This window comes from Penicillium verhagenii (genome assembly GCF_028828195.1).
Source record: "Penicillium verhagenii strain IBT 33310 chromosome Unknown utg000003l_segment0_segment0, whole genome shotgun sequence".
In the NCBI taxonomy this organism is placed as follows: domain Eukaryota; kingdom Fungi; phylum Ascomycota; class Eurotiomycetes; order Eurotiales; family Aspergillaceae; genus Penicillium; species Penicillium verhagenii.
In genome coordinates, this window is record NW_026643167.1 from 929,070 (window position 1) to 951,666 (window position 22,597).

At 49.6% G+C, this 22,597-nt stretch overlaps 6 protein-coding genes across 6 annotated transcripts; 3 read left to right on the forward strand and 3 right to left on the reverse strand.

The window, feature by feature from the left end:
• Positions 1-361: 361 nt before the first annotated feature.
• Positions 362-2,991, reverse strand: N7466_001746 (DNA replication licensing factor MCM7; the record flags this gene model as incomplete). Its single annotated transcript, XM_057161144.1, has 4 exons — positions 362-430; positions 489-2,409; positions 2,479-2,612; positions 2,680-2,991. The coding sequence occupies 4 exons, from the start codon at positions 2,989-2,991 to the stop codon at positions 362-364; spliced, it is 2,436 nt and encodes an 811-aa protein (XP_057024429.1).
• A 1,444-nt stretch (positions 2,992-4,435) lies between these two features.
• N7466_001747 (uncharacterized protein) lies at positions 4,436-6,866 on the forward strand (the record flags this gene model as incomplete). The annotated part of the gene is made up of 2 exons (XM_057161145.1): positions 4,436-5,927; positions 5,989-6,866. The coding sequence occupies 2 exons, from the start codon at positions 4,436-4,438 to the stop codon at positions 6,864-6,866; spliced, it is 2,370 nt and encodes a 789-aa protein (XP_057024430.1).
• Positions 6,867-7,242: 376 nt separating this feature from the next.
• pex1 (AAA family ATPase peroxin 1) lies at positions 7,243-11,075 on the forward strand (the record flags this gene model as incomplete). The annotated part of the gene is made up of 4 exons (XM_057161146.1): positions 7,243-7,353; positions 7,410-7,649; positions 7,704-7,782; positions 7,843-11,075. The coding sequence occupies 4 exons, from the start codon at positions 7,243-7,245 to the stop codon at positions 11,073-11,075; spliced, it is 3,663 nt and encodes a 1,220-aa protein (XP_057024431.1).
• A 2,171-nt stretch (positions 11,076-13,246) lies between these two features.
• N7466_001749 (TolB family protein) lies at positions 13,247-15,488 on the forward strand (the record flags this gene model as incomplete). The annotated part of the gene is made up of 3 exons (XM_057161147.1): positions 13,247-13,463; positions 13,533-15,183; positions 15,284-15,488. 3 exons carry the CDS (start codon positions 13,247-13,249, stop codon positions 15,486-15,488), a joined length of 2,073 nt encoding a protein of 690 aa, XP_057024432.1.
• A 342-nt stretch (positions 15,489-15,830) lies between these two features.
• N7466_001750 (S-adenosylmethionine-dependent methyltransferase) lies at positions 15,831-17,536 on the reverse strand (the record flags this gene model as incomplete). The annotated part of the gene is made up of 3 exons (XM_057161148.1): positions 15,831-16,760; positions 16,829-17,125; positions 17,270-17,536. The coding sequence occupies 3 exons, from the start codon at positions 17,534-17,536 to the stop codon at positions 15,831-15,833; spliced, it is 1,494 nt and encodes a 497-aa protein (XP_057024433.1).
• Positions 17,537-18,263: 727 nt separating this feature from the next.
• N7466_001751 (carbamoyl-phosphate synthase (glutamine-hydrolyzing) CPA2) lies at positions 18,264-22,083 on the reverse strand (the record flags this gene model as incomplete). The annotated part of the gene is made up of 3 exons (XM_057161149.1): positions 18,264-18,371; positions 18,447-21,502; positions 21,738-22,083. The coding sequence occupies 3 exons, from the start codon at positions 22,081-22,083 to the stop codon at positions 18,264-18,266; spliced, it is 3,510 nt and encodes a 1,169-aa protein (XP_057024434.1).
• Between the last annotated feature and the right edge of the window lie 514 nt (positions 22,084-22,597).

The window sequence follows — 22,597 nt, forward strand, 5'->3', positions numbered from 1 at the left end:
GGAAGGAGGAGAGGGCCAAGGGCTCGATTTCAAATCGACAGTTGGGGGACCTGTTTGAACACGTTTTGACTGGGAAGTACCAAACTTGATTTATATTCGCTCTTTATGTATGGAATTATCCTTTTTTTCCCCAAGAATATTGAAATCGTATAACATTCAAATGTTTCGGTCAACCCATAAACAGTCACTAGTAGATTGGGAATACGGTTTTGATAGAACAATCACAAGAACCGGCCTCCGGTCCACACACACACACACACATAAGACACCTTGAACACCCATCGCCTTAATCTACCGGTTTTACAAATGCAGCTCGAAACTTAAAAAGCCATCAAAAGAAGGAAGCTCAAACCCAAGAAATTTAACCCATCATTTCGTCGTCCGCATTGACGAACATGAGACGCGCACCGTTGTCAGAAGTTTGCCAAACCTGGTATAAAATTAGTATCAAGTATAACATAATATGTAGAAATGGATAAGAAACTCACGTTCATGTTTGTGTACTCGTGGATAGCAGTGGTAAGCTGATCGTCGGTGAAACCCTTAGCCAGCACTCGCTCCCGAATACGTCGGATGCTCATAGCGTTATCATCATCGTCATCTCCCACAGCGGCAGCACCACTCTCCCACAGGTTGCGGATCAGTGTGTAGATCTTGCTAGTGGGGGTGTGGTCGGCACCAGCTTCCCGGTCGTTGTAAAGCGACGACTTGCTGACTTCGATGATGCGCAGCGCCTCATCGACATCCTCGCGGACAACCTCTTCGCTGAACCGAAGACGGGCCAGCGCTTGTGAGAGACGAACAATACCGAGCAAAGTACGGGGTGTCACGTGCGAGAACTGCTGCCTCTTGGCCTCGTCCTTCTTCTGTCTCTTACGCATGGCAACGTATGCGCCAACCATGTAATCGGAGACGTTGGAAGGAACGATGGGACGGAAGGTGCGTGCCTTGGCAATGTATTGGCGGACCTCGTGAGGGGTGAACATGATTCCGGAATCCTCTGTCTCAGGGTGCTTGTTGTGCATGTGGACATAGGTAACGTGGTTGGCCAGTTCCTCATCGGTGTCACGAGAAGGAGTATCCAGGAGCAGGAACATGACATCGAAACGGGACAGCAGGGCAGCGGGAAGGTTGATGTTCTCAACGGGGGAGATGCGAGGGTTGTATCGGCCATACAGCGGGTTGGCAGCTGCCAGGATCGAGGTACGGGCGTTTAGGGTGGTGTTGATACCAGCCTTGGAAATAGAAATGGTCTGCTGTTCCATAACTTCGTGGATGGCAGTTCGGTCGGAGTCTTCCATCTTGTCAAACTCATCAATACAGCAGATACCGTTGTCGGCAAGAACCAGAGCACCTCCCTCCAGCACCATCTCATCGGTCACCGGATCTCTCATAACGGCAGCAGTCAAACCAACACCACTGCTACCACGACCAGTGGTGTACACACCGCGAGGAGCAACCTTGGTGATGTAGCGAAGCAATTGAGATTTAGCCACACCGGGGTCACCCATCAAGCAAATGTTTATATCACCACGAATGTGCATGCCGTCTCCCATCTCCTTAGTAACACCACCAATCAAGAGCAAGAGCAGTGCCTTCTTCACATCGAGGTGACCATAAATCTCAGGGGCGATAGAGCGAGAGAGGTACTCGTACATGTTGCCCGAACTCTGGTACTGCTCAATCTTGCGCAGAGTGCGAGCATCCATACCCATGTCCTGGTAGGACTTCTTATGTTGAGTGATGTGCTGAGCCTCAAGGTAGGTATCGGTCAAAAGACCAGCGCGAATGGCCTTAAAGCCAGTGTAGGGAGTGGGCAAGAAGATGCCACCGATATCAACGATGTCACCAGGGTTGACCGTGCGAGTCAGAGCTCCGTGGCAGTGAACAGTTAGGGTTCGTGGGATGTGACCGACTGGCACTTGGTCTGCCATTTCCTGGATCTTGACTTCCTGGAAAGGAACAAACTTAGAGGCACGGGTGGAAAGGAACAGCTGGCCCTTCGAGTTGTTCTTCTTGCAGTCTTCGGACAAGCACTCTGAAAGGGGGGTGAACTGCTTGGTAACGACGGGCTGGAAAACTTCGCTTCCACAGCGGTCGCAAGTGTAAGCATTGATCAGAACTGCTGGCTTGACATCCGAAACACGAGTTGTAATACCGCGCACGGTGATCAAGCTACCCAGGTGCTCGCCGCGCACATTCCGAACCGCGAGCGCCTTTCCACTCATATCGCTACTGGAGCCGGAGGGTGTGATGGGCTTGAAGTTAAGGGTGTATCGGCGGGTGAGTTCCGGAGGGAACATGCTCGCATCCACGGAAGTGTCCATATCAGCCTCGGCGTTCATCTCCAGGGTCTCGTTGACTTTGCTGCGCTGGCTCATGATAATATCCAACACATCATCCTTGAAACTGGATTGAATTAGTCAACAGACTCATTTATTGAGAGGGTTGCCGGTATGAATCATCGCGGCGACATACCTGGTATCCTTGGTCCCCGCGGGCATCATCGCATCCACTGCCTGTGAAAAAACATCGATGTAGCGCTTGGTGTTCTTTTGAATGGACTCGACCAATTTCAGGGTTCGTTCCTCCTCGGGGAAAAGTTTCTCATACTGCGATTTTGAGACTTGTTAGTGATTATTCGGAGAAGCGAAATAAGGGAATTCTTGGTGGACGCACAGTGTCGAGATCATCCAATTCAATCAAAATGTGCGAGGAGTCTCTGTTGGCAACGTCCTGCAGAATCTGCATGTACTTTTGCTTCACTTGCTGGCGGGTGCGTGAGCTTCGGGTATTGGTGCCTTCCTCGGCATCGTCCATAAAATCATACTCGTCGCTGGTGCGGTTGCCGTCGATATTTAAACCCCTTAGGGCCTCGGTCGCAGAAGCCTCATCGGTAGACTGCATGGACTTGAAGTTCTGCAAAAAGTCCTTGAAGCCATCTAATTGGGCGGCATAGTCAACCGGAGCCTGGTATTGAAGCAAAGCCATGGTTGTTTTGTGGGGGTTGTAAGATGCGCTCTGTTTGAGGAGGAAGGCAAAAGTGGGAGTGGTTTTTGCTGCGAAATGGGACCAGCCCCTAGAGAGACACGCGAAAACACGAAACGCGTCCAAGAAGGGGGACGCGCCAAGGAATTCCCAAGTCACCAGTTGACGATTCTGATTGGATAATCAAGCTTGACCCACCTTGTAACTGCAACTGCGTTGATCGAGAAATGCAGTTAAAGGGAGAAAAAGAGAGAAAAATTAACAGGAATTTGTTCAAGCTGGAATGAAGCTAACATGGAGAAGTGTTTACTAAGAACCCAGATGCTCGAAGTTCCTCAAGGAGAAGAGTCAATGTATGCCAAAACATTGAAAGCATGCAATAGTATGAATAAGCTTAAATAGGGTCGGAACATTGAAGTAAGGGAGGCCAAACTTGCCTAACAAAGAAACTACTTTATCAAATCCAGAAATTCATATCGAGCAGACCAACATTTGAACATTGGAATAATCTGGAAGCTAAAAAGCTCACAGAATCACATATTGGGTTCCATCACATTGACTGCACATGTGTTCTGCCATATAGCCTCTGGGAAAAAAAAAAAAAAAAAAAAAAAAAGAGCAGCGCCAATACATTATGTATAAATTCTTCCAAGGAGGTTTAATATTTTAATATTTACACGACAGTGGAATTCAAATGTTTGAATCGTCGGTTGGATTCATTTATATATCTATACGGGCTCAGATGCTCACTTGATATCACGACTCAGCCACCATCCATAGTTCGTCATGCGGTTGTAACTTGAGCCATGAGCGGGCACCTTCCAAGGTTACGGGAAGCCCAATCAAAGGCCCAGTTAGAAGATTGGAAAAAAGGCCTGGAATATGTCATTTCGCAAATGAGGCTTAAATCAAGGACGTGGTGATTCTCTTTACCAATCGCGTAATTTTGTCGCCTGGCCCTTGGTCAGTGCTTGGGCCGAGCCGCAATCAGGAATCAGAGTACAAATGCAAGCATGAAAACCCATGGGCGCCACCTTCAAAATGACCCACTCACCAGAGAGACTCGAACCACGTGCTCGTATCAATTCAGTAAAATTAGAACCAAAAGTATATGAAGAAAGTGACTGTGCCACATGTCATGCAGGGGGTGAGGGGGTAACGGAGTAAGCACGGATGATTCTTATCCACTGGGATTTTCCTATTCAATTGTTGAGGTTATGTGTCAAAAAGCAAGCATACATCCAGCGATCTCCCTTTAACCTTCTATCTGGTGCCGGGGAGCCTTGAGCTTCTGAGTATTCCCACCAGGTAGTACCAGTACTACCTACTGCAAGGGCTCGGGCATTCTCCAGGCAACTGCTAATTGACCCGTGCATTGACCACAGAACATTAAAAGTCCCCGGGAACCTTGAAACGTCAAAGGCGATTTATACAAACTCTGGACAAAATGGATCGTTACAGCAACCACCGACCTCCTTCCTCCATGCGCAGCTCAATCAACTCGGTCAACTTCCACAATGTGGTTGCCACGGTCACACCACCCGCTTCCCCCCCTACGTTTCCATCGTATCCACTAAGTCCACCGGGGAAACGTACATCATTAAGTTCAACCAATACAGGCCTCGCATCCCCTGATACCAAAACGACCGTCAACGGCTCACGTCGGCCCCACAGCAATACCCTGATCGAGGCCGCAAAGATCAGAGCTCAAGATGAGCAGGAAATGCAAAATTTGCTCCACGGCATTCAACTATCCTGCCAGATCTGGAATCCCGAGATCGAGCCCGAACATGAAACAAACGAGCTTTGCGAATGTGCGGTGCACAAATACTTGAAGCGGAAGATTGATCGTTTGCAAACTCAGGAAATGTGGTCGAAAGCCGTAATATACCCTGGAGAAAAGCCATACGATGACTGTACTCACTTGCGCCTCTTCAACAACAACCCTTACTCAACTGAGATCATCTCCCCGTATGGACTGCCAGGGGCGACTCTATCAGGGACCGTTCGACCAGATCCACAGAATCATGCGACTTTCCTTCAACAGATGATAACACTGGATTCGAGTTTAAATGCAAAGGCTAAAATCGCCGTTCAGGCCCAAGAGCCATCCTTCAACATTTGGGATCTTGAACATTTAGAGTCTTTGGTATCAACTATGGCAAGTCCACGCACCTCAAGCAATGGCCATACCCCAAATGATAAGCCGTCAAAACGTGCAAGCATTAAAAAGGCTCTATCGGTCAGGACTTCTGACGAAAGAGCTGCCGGGAATTTCAAAAAGAAGTTTTCTGGAGGACTCGAACGCCGTCAAGAAATCATCACGGAGGAGGAAGGTCGGTGGCAAGACGATGAAGACAGACATATAGTGGCTGTATATCAGCAAACGGTTGGAATCACAGCAAAAGTTCACGAGCTCCGAACACACCAGCCTCTCCAATATCTCCACCTCCTGCGTGCAGGATATTTTGAGCCCATACCTATATCCTGGAGCGGAGAATTACAGACCTCTAACCCCCTGCGATTCTCCATTGATGCAGCTGTAGGATGGAGAGGAATCACACCTGACTGGAGAGGCTACGACAACACCGCCGAAGAAAGATTGTATTGGACTCTAAGCAATCGAGACGGAGGAGGTGTTGTTCTAAAGCCCGACATCGTTTCGGCGCTAGAGATGGCGCGCATTCGACTAGATACAGCAGTGGAGATACCCCCAGCATATCATGATCCCGAAGATACTTGCCATGTTCAAAATACATCCCATGGCTACTCAAAACAGGTCAAATCCATTTTCAGATGGAGTACCCCGATGTCGTCGACTGATGAGACAATGATTCTGTTGGATGTTTCGGGCTCTATGGACTTCAACCCCGCACGACCAAACTACAATAAATCTCTCATTACCGGCTATGTTAAAACTAACCAGCCAAAGAACAAAGGTATATATTATTTTATTCATTTCTGTACAGATGTACATCGAGTTCTAACCTTGCGACGTAGACCTTGCAAAGGCGATGATTCGTCGTTTTGTTGATGCACTAGGAAATCATGATCATGGATGGCAAGGTTATCCACTGATAACTTTCTCCGATCAAGCTGACTACTTGGGAGTTGCGAGTGGATGGAATTTGAGTGAAATTTGGGAGAAAGTTCAATTTGGCGGACGCACTCGAGTCATGGCAGGGTGGGATAAGATAAAGGCACTGCACTTTCAAAAACATTGCGGAACAGCGAAATATCACCCAGTATATGGATGGCAACCTGGTCCGAGAACCCCCAATATACGACTACTTCTGATACTTGACGGTGAAGCAAGCGACATGGATGAATTTGAACTGGAGCTTTTGGGTCTGTCTTGGGCATATACCACCATATTCCTGATCGGCACGGAAGGAAGTCTCAGCCACCACCGACATGCCAACAAGCTACAAAGAATAAGCGAGGCCAACCCTAGAGTATCTTTTGTCGAAGCCCAAGGCAATGTCTCTGAGCGTTTCATTCTCCACGAACTACTAAAACGCCACCTCGGCCGCGATCTGACAATGGCCGAGTTCAGAGACCTGCAGACATTCACAGCCGAGCTACCCTCACCCGATCAAATCCGCCATGAACAACGACAGTCATTTGGAGCTCATCTTGAGCATTTACCCGTTGAACTGCCATCTCTAGAAGAAACACGACACTGGCAGATTCAACAGCACCTTGTACCATCTCCTAGTTCTTCAACGCCTTTGGTTGAACTACGAGCGGATCGAGACCCAATTGAGCTGCCTGCTACAGAGTCATTGTCGCAGCGATATACTACATTCCCTCCCCAACCCACCTCTGGAACATTTCACCTCCCACCCCCACGCCCGCGGCCATTGAATCGTGAATAACAATTCATACGAGCCTCACGAGTCACGAGATTAAAACTTCTGCATATATCACAACTCCACAAATTATTGGATTGTTCCAAGGTTCTTGTAACATTAAAAGTGTAGAGGAAGACAAAAACCACCGTAATAACGCCACTCTGCCGGTGAATTTTTTTTTTTTTTCAAAGGTTCTCTCCACATCTCATGCCTTTTTAGGAAGGATCGCAATACGCGATTTACGGACCTTCGGTACCCCGGATTAGTGCCTGGGTGCCTGAAAGTGCATCAGCCGAGGTTCACCGCGGACCGGTTCCCGGGCGGTGACCTGATGGTAAGTAAGACCCCCCCGGGGAATGCCCCGTTCCCCACCTCCGTCTTCTTGTGAACAGCTCTGATTATGGCGCCCAAGAAGCCTTCGACGACAGCGGAAGTCGCTCTTATTCCTTTGAAGAACTGTCTTGTCAATCTTCCACCTTCACTTGTCTCCTTGCTGGTCAATGCAAACACGGTCAGTTCCCGACGCCAGCAACCGTTCGCTTTCCCGGCTAATTCATGTGATTACAGACTGCTCAGAATGTCATAATCGAATTACAATTGAAATCAACAACTGGCAAGGCCAATGGTGCTCTGCCGCAGCGATCATGTTTCTTAGGTTGGACAGGCATGCCGAGCAAGCGCAGGCTTGCGCCGGTAGTGAGCCGCGATGGTATCAACACCGGTTATAACAGAGAGCAGCAGGAGGTCTCGACAGTGGAAATAGACACGACTTTTGGAAGACTTCTCGGTTTGGTTGAGGGACAGAAGGTGAGTTTTCTTGTATCCTGACTTGACTTGCGTGGGTTGCTGACCCTCTTGCAGGTCGGACTCCTCGTGCATCTCGACCCACCTGTCGCGCATACTATCAATATCGAGCCATTGACACCAGAAGACTGGGAAAGTAAGTTGACACAAAACCCCGGATCCGAGGACTTTTTGCTGACTTCGTAATGTACCCTAGTTATCGAACTTCATGCTACCTTCCTTGAACTTAACCTTTTATCACAGATCCGCGCGCTCCCAAATCCTTCCTATACCGCGGCGCAATCGGAGCACATGCATCCGCTTGCACTACATCTCTCACCGACATCAACTGCAAACATTATCGTTACCTCCCTTGATCCTACACCATCGGCTACTTCTCCATTCGCAAAGATTGCGCCCGATGCCGAGGTCATTGTCGCCCCGAAAGTACGATCAAAGCCCGGTAAATCGTCTCGAGGGGATACCCGAAGCAACGCTGGGAGCAGCAGAAAGAGTACTGGCGGCCGGAGCGCTTCCAGTACAGTCCGCCCGAAGGGCAGTCGGTCGGACTCTAGTAGCAGAGGTGCTCTGTACCTTCGGGGTGTGGACCGCCGAGCAGCCGAAGAGTTGTTTGATGCTGAAATAGACGAGGATGAGAATGATGGCTTCCGTGTCTGGGTAGATCCGGATATGTTGGCATCTCATGAGCTGCGAGGCGCAAGCTGGGCATGCGTATCTATTGTGCAGCCTTCAGGGCTTAAACCCCCTGTCGATCCTCAGCAACAACTGGCCCAGCAAGAACAGAAGTCTCAAGAGGCTGGTTCACCTACAACTAAACTGGTGGCAAAACTTTTCCCCTGGGAAGATGCCCCGGACAATCGGCACGTCGCGATGTCCACATTGCTGTCCACGGCCCTTGGCGCAGAGAATATGGTGGGAGGAATCATTCGTGTGGAGGCTGCTCCGCCACAACTGCATCGTTCGGCGGTGAAAACACTTAAGATTTATCCGTTCATGTTTGATCCCTCTAAGAAAAAAGACGGACTTAAATTTGGCTCTGACACTGCCGCTTCTCGGGACGCCTTGGCTGAACGTCTCAAAGTGATATATGGTAGCACTGGGTCCGATGTTGGGTTGTTCTCAGGCCCATTAACCGATGGCATGATTTTACCCCAAGTTGAAAACCATCCTGCTGTCTCTTCCTTTGATGGTGCCATCCTGAGATTTGATCCACCTTTGAAGGGGAGCCCAGATGAGAACAAGTCGATGTTCGGGTGGCTCCTAGGCTCGGAGGCTATACTCAACCTTGAAGTCCAGGCCGAGATACACAAACCATCTGACGCGGCCTCGTCAGGTTTGCCTACTGATGATCCGATTCCGGAGATTGCTCCACAACTCGTGGGAATTGATTCCATCATCTCCCAGTCTTTGAGTAATTTGACAAAGTCTTCATCGATCTTGTTGACCGGTGGGCTTGGCGCCGGAAAGACAGCGCTCGCGCATCTTCTGGCCCATCGTCTACGCAAGGACCACCTCTTCAACGTCAAATATTTCTCTTGTCGCAAGCTGGTGACTGATGAGACGCGCATCTCGAACATCAAGGAGGTTTTGAATCGCCTATTCATGTCTGCTTCTTGGTGTGCTCGCCTTGGCGGACAATCTGTTGTGATTTTAGATGATCTTGACAAACTCTGTCCACTGGAGACAGAATTGCAAGTTGGCGGAGACAACGGACGCAGTCGTCAGAACAGCGAGGTCATTTGCTCTATGGTCCGAGAATACTGTTCCATGAATTCTTCCGTTGTCCTGTTAGCTACGGCTCAGGCCAAAGAGTCTTTGAATAATGTGATTATTGGTGGCCATGTCGTTCGGGAGATCGTCAACATGAGAGCTCCCGACAAGGACGGCCGTCGCAAAGTATTGGAGAAGCTTACTAGTCAAGACAGAGGCACCGTGGCACTCAATGGTCACGAAAGGACGCCGAGTGGCTCTACGCAGGATTCATGGCTTGATCCTTCAAACCCTGGAAGCCGACCCAGCTCTTCCGGTGGAGATGGCTTCGTTCTCGGCAGGGACGTTGACTTCCTTGAACTTGCTGGAAAGACGGATGGTTATATGCCCGGAGATCTTGTGCTCTTGGTTGCTCGTACTCGCAACGAAGCACTCATTCGCTCCGTTCAAGATTATTCGAATGACTCCAAGATGATTACTCTTGGGCTGAAAGATTTTGAAAGCGCCTTGAAAGGGTTTACTCCGGCATCTCTTCGTAACGTTACCCTCACATCTTCCACGACTACCTTTTCAGCCATCGGTGGTTTGTTTGAGACCCGCAAAATGCTACTGGAAACACTTCAGTACCCTACAAAGTATGCGCCCATCTTCGCACAATGTCCACTGCGATTGCGATCGGGCCTTCTTTTGTATGGTTTCCCCGGTTGTGGTAAGACAATGTTGGCCAGTGCGGTCGCGGGTGAATGTGGTTTGAATTTTATCAGTGTGAAGGGTCCTGAAATTTTGAATAAGTACATCGGTGCCAGTGAAAAGAGTGTTCGCGATCTTTTTGAAAGAGCACAGGCCGCACGTCCTTGTGTCCTCTTCTTCGACGAGTTTGACAGTATTGCCCCTAAGCGTGGCCATGACTCTACCGGTGTCACAGATCGCGTGGTCAACCAGCTTCTTACTCAAATGGATGGAGCGGAAGGTCTCTCCGGCGTGTATGTCCTGGCTGCAACTTCTAGGCCTGACCTGATAGATCCAGCTCTCCTTCGTCCCGGTCGTCTGGATAAGTCTTTGCTCTGCGACATGCCCTCCCAATCAGACCGGGTTGACATCATTGCGGCAGTCAGTGAAAAGCTGAAGATGAGCGCCGACGTTGCAGCTCGTTTTGACGAGATCGCAGCACAGACTCAGGGATTCTCCGGTGCCGATATCCAAGCCGTGGTTTACAATGCGCACCTGGAAGCGGTGCATGACGCCTTGGGTGACCGCACTGCTGATAATACCAAAGCCAATTCCAAGCCTAACGCGTCCAAGGTTTCCAGCAATACCTCCAGCAGGTCATTTATTCAATTCCTCTATTCCTCTTCCGAGGAGGCGTCCGGCAAAGTGTCCATGCCCGCTCCAGCCGTGGTTGCAGCGAAGCTAGATGCAATCAAGAACTCGCGACGCCGTCAGCGCCAACTTGAGAATGGCACCGCCTCTTCTTCAGGTCCGGCGACTCCGGCCACCGCAACTAACGGGGTCGACTCTGGCTCGGATGAACTCCGCGATGAGATTATTGTCCGGTGGGAGCATGTCGAACGTGCTCTCAACACCACCCGTCCCTCGCTTAGCTCCACCGAACACCGACGGCTGCAGGGTATTTACCGAGAGTTTGTGGTCGGGCGTAACGGTGAAATGCCCAATGGCGAAGCGGGAAATGAGATTGGGGGTCGCACTAGTTTGATGTGATCATCTCATTTATATCTTGGCACTCACCGACTCTACTGACTATAGATGTGGTCCTCGATGGGATTGCTCTACATTATTTGTATATATAGCATTTTTTGCGTGCTGACAGACTTATCATTGCTTATTTCTTCTTGTACCTATTGATCCTCGTCATGAACATTTATACCACATGTCTGGGCAAGAACCTTCCAAGGAAGCAAGTTTTCATTTCTAAAGTTTCAAGTTTTCCTTCCAATGTTCCAAGGAGGGTTTCATTATCCACAATCAATTTTTATATTAGCTTATTCGGTAGCCGTCATCCATGAATGTTCATTCATAGCACTTGAGACATCTGGATCGTTCGGTGACAAATTGCGGCCCGTAATTGACCATCAGACGCTACTCCTATTCTGATCCTGGCGCAGACCCAGAGGCTACATGTGTACTCGGTATAGTGGGCCAGTTCCAACATTTGATCATTTCGAAGCCACTTATCTCGCACGTCAGACCGATCAAGGTGGAAGGCCGTCGGGGCAAGTTACCAATCTCCACCTAATGACCGAATCTGACAAGATTGAATGAACTCGGCCTTGGATGCTTGAAATATCCGCCAGTAGAAAGAACGGGGAATATACAGCAGATGGTCAGCAAAGGTTAGAGATTATGCCAAAAGAAACCTAAGAAAGCCGTGTCTTGGCAGGATCTTCGGGTTTTGGATGCCACCTTACAGACTGACAGTCTTACTACGCTAAAATAAGCCGACGGCGGACAAGATCGGAAACACCCGGACACAAGAACGCTTACATTGTAAACAGAAACCCTCTAAAGTAGTAAATCTACTCCAACCCCGATTGACATTGGAATAGAATAACAGGGTACAAGGGGATCATACTTAGTTTGCATGATAATGATATCACTTGGACCAGGGTTTTTTTTTTTAGTTATTTTTTATCCTAAGAATAGGTCCTAAGTTCCTAACATGCCAGGCAGCGAAGATAAACCCTTACGCAAGCCCACAGAAAGAACGGGGCTTTGACAGTACTTAGCTGCAGATGCAGGCACCGACGCCCAAAGTCAAAATCATGGTTGTTTCAAAAGTTGGTATATCACCAACTATTCTGTGAGAAGTTGAGATTCGAGAATAACGCCAAGGACCCTCGCGGACTCGGACGGATAGTCCGACCCATCTTCAAATATTGTGGAGATGCCAAGGGTAAATGGCTGCTTATTGCAAAGCCACCGGGGAAAACAGTGGAGTTTGGGTGGAGGAGTTTTGGCCTTATGTTTTCCAATGATTCATGATCATACATAGATAAAATAAAATATGGCTATTTCATCGGACAGTTTGACTGTTTATAGAGGTGGAGAACAAAGCAAGGCTTAGTTCTGTAGTTTAAACTGACTATACGGTACAGGTTGACGATGCAATACTTGGAGATGGCATACATGTATTGGTAATTCTATAGATCGGGGAATTTCAAAAAAAAGAAGATAATTCTAAATTAAATTCAACGGCAGAAATCATTTCTATTTCCAATCCTTCATCTCATTTTCTGCATTCCCTGCATCCTAGCGCGGTCTTCTTTGCTTGATAAGGGTAGGATTTACTAGCTAAGCTTGTTACGTATGCCTCGGCGTTGATCTCTTGGGAAAAGATCGTCTTCACTTGTCTATCACAACTCCCGTTGGTCAAGGCCTTTGTTAACTCCGAGACCCTCGAAGCTTTCTTCTTTGCAACTTATCAAGTGGGGCGCAGTGTTAAGTCATAACTTGATGCTTTCTAGAAGGCAGCGATGATTACTATACTCCAAACTCCATTGATCAATACCGTGGTCCAATCAAATACTACACCCAGGATCACCCGTGTCATTGAGGCTGGACAAGGGCCCGCACAGCCGAAGCGATGTCGTGTCGTCCCGAGTGCAGATCCCAATATGCGCTTTCACAGTGGTCCTGGATGTGCAGAACTCCAGAAACACCCCCCTCCCCCCCCCCCTTCTACGGAGGAGTCGGGGGAGGAGCCCGAGATATCCCAATAGGGGAAAAGGCAGACTGAAGGCGTTTATACCGACCAAGTACTTATATCCATGTCAATCCTCTCCAATTTTAGAGAAATATAGCGGCCTTTGGCTTTTCTTCTTCTCTTTATTACTCATTGTTGTCTTCTCGTACCTGAGTTCTGACTGGGCAAGATGCGTTTCTCCACTGCCATTGCCGTTGCGGCACTAGCAGCTGGCTCTAGTGCTGCGAGCTGCCCTTTCTCAGAGCGTGCTGCTGGCGCCGCTGCTGCTCCGGGTTGCCCATATGCCAAGCGTGCTGCTGAAGCTGCCGCTGCCGCTCCTAAAGAGGCCCACGCTCCTCAGATTTCCAAGCGAGGAGCCATCGAGGGCAAGAAGGGTATCTTTTACAGTAAGCACCTTCGATTTCCTCGGTCTTATCTGATTAATAAAGAATAAATACTAACTTTCTATTACAAAGTGAACCGTATTGGTCCTTCTGGATCACAGCTGTGGATTGCCAATGCTGATGGTACCAACAAGACCCAGTTGATGAGCAACCAGACCAATGCTTTTGATTACCACCCCTCTTGGTCACAAGATGGCGAGTGGATTGTCTTCACTAGTGAACGTCGTGGTGCTGGCCAGTCCGATTTGTACCGCGTGCGGCCAGATGGAACAGGCCTGGAGAGCCTCGCTGATACAGACTCGGTCGAAGACGCCGGCGTCCTATCACCAGACGGCACCCAGGTTGCCTATGTCTCCACACAGGGTAACTACACAACCAACATTTGGATCAAAGACCTCAACACCGGTCTGGCACATAACTTGACCGATACTGCTGCCACTCGTAGCAGTGATATCTGGCCCTCTGGCCACTTCCGCCCCTCTTGGTCTCCGGACGGAGAGTGGATCGCTTTCAGCTCTGATCGTGACACTGACTGGACCGGTCACAGTGATGGTACAGGCTGGGAGCACACCCAGAACCTAGGTCTATATGTGATCAATAAGAACGGCCAGGGTTTCCGCCGGCTAGCCTTTGAGGATGGCTACGCACTTGGCACCCCCCAGTTCTCTGGTGACGGAAAACGTGTCATCTACAACAATATCACTCGTGAGAACACCTACTATGCTCATGGTGTCTCAGAGGAACAAGAGTTCATTGAATCTCAGATCTACAGTGTTGACTTTGCTACTGGCAAGAATATTGCCCCCCAAACTTCAGGCAGCTATCCCAAGTTCGGACAGCACTACATTGCCAACTCCAGCAACATTGGTTACCTCATCAAGGCCGGAAGCTACGAAGGAATTCACTACACCAAGCCCGACTCTACCCACAAGACCTTCAATCTAACCAACCTCCGCGACCCCTGGTGGTCACCCGACGGATCTAAGATCGTCTACGCCATCCCCAACTGGACCCAACAAGCCGCTGATCTTGAGCTATTCAGCTACGACAGCGATTGGGCCTACCGCTATATGGATGTTTTCCCCACCCACAACTCTGTTGTGAACCGCATCGCAAGCACCCAAAAGGTCCTCGGTAGTGCCAACGGCTCAGCCGTTTCATCCACCCCCCTCTACGACGACATCATCACAGCCCTAGACTCCTACTCTATTTACTCCACCAGCAATGCGACCCAAGTAGAGCTCCTCACAGAGGGTGAGGCCGGTGCCTTCCAGCCAACCTGGAACCCCGATGGAACCGAGCTTCTTGTTGGTTTCGGTGGCTGGTTTGTTGACCGTGTCGATATCCCCGGAACGATTATCCACGCCTATGCAAATGGCAGCTCGTTCACCACCTTGACAAACAACTCTGTCAATTCTGGCTTCCCCTCCTGGTCGCCTGATGGATCTGCTTATGTCTACCGTTTATGGAATATGGAAACTGCTGCGCCGGAGGGCCTGCAGATCCACAACTTTACTACTGGTGTGACTCACAGTTTGACCAAGGGTTGGGATAACACACCAGGCTGGTCGCCAGATGGTGAGAGAATTGTCTTCACTCGCAACAATAACTGGACTGAGTCGTATGGATCTCGCTGGTATGCGGATCGCTTTGACATCTATACCATCCGCCCTGATGGTACTGATTTGAACCGTGTGACTGACAGTCTGGCCAATGATGCACAGTATGTTAAAGTCTCTCCCTTTCCCATCCCACTTATGAGTCTCCTGTCTCCTGTGGGACTATTAAGTCTGCAATTACTGACTGTTTTTCTCCCTCTTTAGCGCTGTTTGGTCTCACGATGGCCGTATCATGTGGAGCACTGGTATGTATGGCTTCAAGGATGAGAGCTCGCTCTTCGACAACACCTTCCAGCCGTACGGTCAGATTATGGTGATGAATTATGATGGTACCAACAAGACCCTGCTTACTGATACTATTTGGGAGGATTCCATGCCCCTTTATATCCCTAATGAGTATCTTGAGTAGTGTGTTTTTTTTTATGTGATGAGCCTGCACCTTGAATCTTTATTTGAATTTTGTATATAGTTTGGTCTCATGAAATTGTGATACTCTCAATGACCCTTTTTTTCAACTTCTGAATGCATAAACATTCAAGGGACATTGAATTCCAACCGAGGTTTTTGTATGCTTGATCTAACGTGTGCTTGGAATTTCCAACAGCCATTTTGAACATTCATCCCAAAAGCAGACCGATAAAGAGCACTTGAGTTCATCAATGATCTCAACTTAAACCAGCAAAGATAAAGCTGGAGTCATTGGTATATATTGTACAACGAAAAAAAAAAAGAGAAAAAAAACATTTGAACTCTATTCCCTCTCCAAAGCAGCCTCAACAACCTTCTCAAGTTTTCTCCAAGCTTCAGCAAGTAGCCCCTTAGCCTGCGCATTCTTACTCAAATCAATCCCCTGTCCCACAAACTCCCCATTCACCTGCCCAAAGTTCTCCCCAACAAGCCTCCTAAACCCAGGCACAGTACAACTCTCTAACTGCCGACTAGCCAAATCAGCCAGCACATACCAAAGCACGAAATGGAAATTAATCCCATAATTTTCTAGCCGCACTGGATCTGACGGACTCGTCACAAAGCTTTGGGAGAGGAAGATGGCCAGCTTCGCCAGGACCCACGCGTGGAGGTGCCGGATCGGATGAGCGGGGCTGTAGAGCAGCGGATCAACGCGCAGGTAGCGGATCGCGGCGTGGATGAATGCGGCGCTGAAATCGTTTGTTGCGAGGTAGGAGAGAATGAGCTGGTCTCGGAGCTGGGGATATGGTTGGCGGGTGAGGGGCCAATGAGGGTGTGAGGCGAGGAGATGAATTGCTGATGTTAGGGATTTGATTGCGTCTGTGGGGGATTCGGCGGAGGCAGTTTGGAGGAGTTGGAGGGCCTCGCGCTCTGCTACATCGACTAAGGCTGTGGGGTCGTCCTTGTCGCCAGCTGTTGAGAGAGTTTCTGTTTCAGGTGCGTTGATGCATTTAGTGCACTGGCAGGTGAAGAAGTAACGGTCTAGGAGCTCGCCGCGACGGACGTGGCAGGGGGTCGTGGTGTCGATGTAGGAGATGAATATTTGATCACCCTTTTTGATAGGCTTGATTGCTTTTATGTATAGATCTTCGCCGTCAAACCCGACCGTTGCGTTGTAGTCGCAGCTGTGGTTGATCAGGGCTGCGTATGGGTGGAAATAGAGACCAATGCGGTCGTATAGCGCTGTTGTGAGATTGAAGGAATTCAGTTCCAGCTGGCAATCGAATTAGCACGGTATTTGGAGACAAATCTAACGTACAAAGATTGAAGTTAGATACATACCCTGGTAGCATAGGCCGATAAATCGTCCTCAGGCATCTCAGTTTCTGAATAATTTTTGACAGCTTTGGATGTGAGGGTAACACGATCCATGTGCTCCTGATTCTGCTGAATCTCGGCAATGTGAGTTTCCAGGTTGGAGAAAACGCCCATTTCTTGAGGAGAGTATTTCCCCTTGCCAGTCCGCAGGACTATGCGCAATAAAGCACGAGCATTGTTGGGCAAGATCTGGGGCTGGACCTTCTGGAAGACTTTACATTCCATAGAATGCGCAAATTTCCAGTCTTTAGACTGGCAAGTCTGTTTTTCCGAAAAGTCAGTACTGATTAGACAATTATCAAAAATCTTCAAACAATGGGTAGAATGACAAAAAGAACAAGGTCAATATACCATCCCGGAGCCATAGTTAGCAAAACTACAGGGCGGAAACTTCTACAAACTCACCCGATCACAATATCTAACCACTCTACACCCAGTACAGGCCTTCAAATCCGCATTTCCTTCCTTCATTTGGCGTTTACCAAAGCAGCCGGAGCAGGTATCGTCCAAACGTGATGAATCCAGAACCGCGACAAAGGGTGTTTGGGCATGCACGACATCCCCGCCAACCTTTATGTCTTCGGTCGCGAACAGACCGTTGCCCATGCCATTGGGAGCAGGACCAGGTACTGTCTTGGTGGTGACTGATGGTAGTGGATTTTGAGGCGACATTTTGAGAGGTTGAATTGATTGAATTGTACATCCTAACAAGTGAGGTAACGATAACCTGGCGATTGTTGATGGGCTTAGTCAGCTTCGCTTGGAATCTCATCTTTGGCAAGAAACGTGTCAAGACGTCATGATTCAAGAGATTCAGAAGAAGAGATAAAAGAATCCTGGAAGTTGAGCAGTCAGCTTAACCAAAGGCATACTTGAGCCCTGGAGATACCTACTAGTAGTATGTACATTATAATTATTTTGGTACGTACCAGCTGGGTAGTCTTCAAATGAGGTGTCATATTTGAAGAACAGATTACATCCACTAGGCAATACAGTACTTTGAAGGCACTTGTGCATCCACTTGTCGTTAAATGGAGTGGGGTTTGATGACATCCAAAACTAAGATATGAAAGATGAAGAAAATTCTTTTGTCGCTGAAACACAATAAACCAACTACAACGAAAAGACCCCAAAATAAAAAAAAAATAGTAAACAAGCAGACCCAATTCATCAAATCGGGAAACCACCAGGGCTGGATCAGCGCAGCTCACTGTCCTAATATTCGCCATAGGTAAAAAGAAACCAGACAATCTGATCGTAAAATATATCAAAAGAAATGCACGTCATCTATCAACAATGCCCTTCCCCTTACTACTCACTTATACCTTATGGAAACAAGCGTGGCTCATTAAATAGTGGGATAAGAGGGACTCTGGCGTCGGTGCAAGGAAGTCATGATTTACAGGGCCTTGCCGCCAACGAAGTTGGACCAGGTGCGGACCTCGGAGGGGATACCCTCACCAACGGGCATCTTCTCGTTCATGCACTGAGCGAAAAGCTGGGCAGTCTGCAGGGGAAAGAAAAAACGAAGTTAGTAATGAAAAGGGGGGGGGGGGGGGAGGAGGGTTCGTATCAATCATACCTTGGGCTCCATGAACAGGGGAACGCTGAAGTCGACAGCGTTACGGCGCATCACATAGTCCTCGTCAAGCTGGGTCTTGCCACGGGTCTTGGCCAAGTTGAAGACACCACGGATGTCGTACTTCTGGAAGACCTCACGGAGAGCACGCTTGTCCTTCTTGGGGAACTCGATGATCTGCACGGAGGCGTTGTCCTTGCAGGTGGCCTCGATGTGAGCCTTAACCTCGGGGTTGGCAGCGTAGAACTTGAAGCCCAGAGGGTGCAGGTAATCGACAATAGTGGCCAGGTAAGGCTGAGTAACATCACCACCAAGGAGGATACCCTCACCGGCCTCAGGAAGGCGGAAGTTCATGGTGGACTGGAGAGAGGTCCAGTAGGCCTCAACAAGATCCTTACCGAAGCAAGCAATCTCACCAGTAGAGGACATCTCGACGCCCAGGAAGGGGTCAGCACCGGCCAGACGGGTCCAAGAGAACTGGGGAACCTTGGTGGCGAGGTAATCACGCTTCTCCTTCATCAGGTCAACGGGCTCAGGGACGTCACGGCCGACAAGGGCCTTGGTGGCAACGTCAATGAAGTTGGTGCCGAGAACCTTGCTGACGAAGGGGAACGAACGAGAGGCACGCAGGTTGCACTCAATGACCTTGAGCTGAGACTCGCCACCCTCCACATCAGCCTTGATGATCTGCATGTTGAAGGGACCGGTGATGTTCCAAGCCTTGGCAACCTTCTCGGCAATATCCTTGACACGGTCCATGATGGACTGGTCCAGGTTGACAGGGGGGAGGACAAGAGTGGCATCGCCAGAGTGAACACCAGCGGGCTCAACATGCTCACTGACAGCGTGGAGCAGGAGGTTACCGTTGGAAGCGACAGCGTCAACGTCAATCTCCTCAGCACCCTCGATGAACTTGGTGATAACAACAGGGTGATCGGGGGAGACGGCAGCGGCGTTCAGGAGCTTCTCCTTGAGCTCATCAACACTGTAAATGACATTCATGGCGGCACCAGACAGGACGTAACTGGGGCGAACCAGGACGGGGTAACCGACGGAATCAGCGAAGCGCTCGGCCTCGGCGACGGAAGTCAGCTCCTTCCAGGCAGGCTGGTCAACACCAATGCTGTCCAGAATCGAGGAGAACTTGTGACGGTCCTCAGCCTTGTCGATGTCCTCGGGGTTAGTACCCAGGACGTGAGCACCACCAGTCTCCTGCAAACGCAGAGCAATGTTCTGCGGCAGCTGGCCACCGACAGAGACAACAACACCGCTAGCAGACTCGAGCTCGTAGATATCCATCACACGCTCGTAGCTCAGCTCCTCGAAGTACAGCTTGTCAGCGGTATCGAAATCGGTGGAGTAGGTCTCAGGGTTGTAGTTGATCATGACAGTCTTCTTGCCCATGTTGCGCAGGGAAAGAGTGGCGTTGACAGCACACCAATCGAACTCGACGGAGCTACCAATACGGTAAACACCGCTACCCAGAATGAGAGTGCCGTGGTCGTCAAAGGTGACATCGTGCGAGCTAGCGTTGTAGGTGGTGTACAAGTAGTTGGTATCGGCAGGGAACTCGGCAGCCAGGGTATCAATCTTCTTGACCCAGGGGGTGATGCCGAAGGACTTACGGCGAGCACGGACCTCATCCTCGGAAGAACCGACCAAGAGGGAGATCTGCTTATCAGAGAAGCCGAGCTTCTTGGCCTTCATCATAATCTCCTGCTTAATACCGAAAAGGCTACCAATCTCCTTGAGCTCATTATGGCAGTCCACAATGTTCTGGATCTTATACAAGAACCACTTATCAATCTTAGAGAGCTGGTGGACCTTATCCACAGAGTAACCTTCGTGGATCATAGCCTGACCGACAGCCAACCAACGGCGGTCGGTAGGGTTAGCAAGAACATCATCCAAGTTCTCAAACTTATCACCCTGAAGACCAAGGTAACGGGGGTCAACCTGACGAATAGCCTTTTGCAGAGACTCCTCAAAGGTACGACCAATAGCCATAACTTCACCAACCGACTTCATGGCACTGCCAATGTCGCGATTAACATGCTGGAACTTGCTCAAATCCCAACGGGGGATCTTAGTGACGATGTAATCCAGACTGGGCTCGAAGTTAGCAGTGGTAGTCTTGGTGACAGCGTTGGGGAGCTCGGGCAGGGTGTGACCGAGACCGATCTTGGCGGCAGTGTAGGCGAGGGGGTAGCCGGTAGCCTTGGAAGCCAGGGCAGAGGAACGAGACAGACGGGCGTTAACCTCAATCACACGGTAGTCGAGACCATCGGGCTGCAGAGCGTACTGAACGTTGCACTCTCCCACGACGCCGAGGTGACGAACAATCTTGATGGCAGCGGTACGCAGCATATGGTACTCCTCATCGGACAGAGTCTGACTGGGGGCAACAACGATACTGTCACCGGTATGAACACCGAGAGGGTCAAAGTTCTCCATGTTGCAGACAGTGATACAGTTGTTGGTGGCATCACGGACGACCTCGTACTCGACCTCCTTCCAGCCCTTCAGGGACTTCTCAACCAGAATCTGGGGAGACAGAGACAGAGAGCGGGAAGACAAATCGCGAAGCTCATCTTCATTGTTGGCAAAGCCAGAACCCAGACCACCAAGAGCGTAGGCGGACCGGACGATGATGGGGTAACCAACAGTCTCGGCGGCCTTGAGAGCGTCGTCAACCGAGTTAACGGCAATCGACTCAGCGATGGGGATGTTGATCTCCTTCAAAGCCTGGGCGAAAAGATCACGGTCCTCACTGGTCTCCAGAGTCTTGATACTGGTTCCGAGAACCCGGACACCGTAGCGCTCGAAGATACCCATGCGGTTCATCTGGACACCAAGGTTGAGGGCGGTCTGACCACCGAAGGTCAGGAAGATACCGTCAGGACGCTCGCGCTCAATGACGTGAGTGACATACTCGGGAGTGACGGGGAGATAGTAGACCTCATCGGCCAGCTTGTGATCGGTCTGAATGGTCGCAATGTTGGGGTTGATCAAGACGGACTTGACACCAGCCTCCTTCAAAGCCTTAAGAGCCTGGGAGCCTAGATTGACAAAAGAACTAGATGTCAGTGACCGAACAAAGAAAAAGAAAAATCCTGAGTGTCTTGTGGGGGAAGGGCAAACGGGGTCAATCTCAATTTCCCCGCTGAGAGGCAACTCCTCTCCCCAAGAGAGAGAGAAAGCTCCATTGTGGCCAGCCCGGAGGGTTTAGATTAAATACGGTAGGGCATTGGGAGATATGAGGTAAAGAGCAAGGCAATTGATCCTCCAACGTACCGGAATAATCGAACTCTCCAGCCTGTCCAATGCTCAAACCACCACTACCAATGACCAACACCTTCTTCACATCGACGAGGGTGCTAGGCTTGATAGCACCGCTGGCCATGTAGGCATCAGCGGAGGGGCCCTTCTGGGCCTCAGCCAGACGGATCAGCGAGCTGGAGAAGGAACGCAGCTGCTGGGAACGGGCCGGGGAGGGGAGCTTCTGCAGGCGCAGAGCAGCGGCCGTAGATCGGACGGAGGACTGGGAGGAAAAGGCACGGAGAGAGAGCGGTCGAGTCTCAGCGAGACATCGAGATCGCAGCAGGGAGGCTGCCTGCCCACAACGAGCTGCAAGAACCATCGCGCCGCAGTTCTAGAGGACAACTAGAAGAGGTTCAATGGCCCGAAGATGGGATGATGGGGATGTAGAAGATGAGTCGCCGAACGGGGAGGTCTTTTTTTTCCCCCACTGGCTTCGCTAATTGGTCCGCTCCCTTCACCGTACCGGGTCCACTTTTTTCCTTTTTTCCCTTTCGACAGGTATATCAAGCAGTATATACCTGGAGAAGATGGAGAAAGTGGAAGAGGAATCAATTGTATTACGGTGATTCAATTAAGTATAGATTCTTTTAAATAAAAAAGACAACCAAAAATTCAGCAAAAAGGAATTGCTTTTATAGGAAAACTGAAGGGATTCCTAAGTAAAGTACTGGTTATTCTGCCGTATTTTTTCTTTTTTTTTCTTTTCTAATACCGAGTATGAGTCAGGGAAAATTGGTTGAAATTTGGCGGATTTTAGGGTAGTGGAGACTACCATTTCCCGTAATATCCAGTTAGTTCAACGCCCGAATTGAACTAACAGAAATGATCATCGT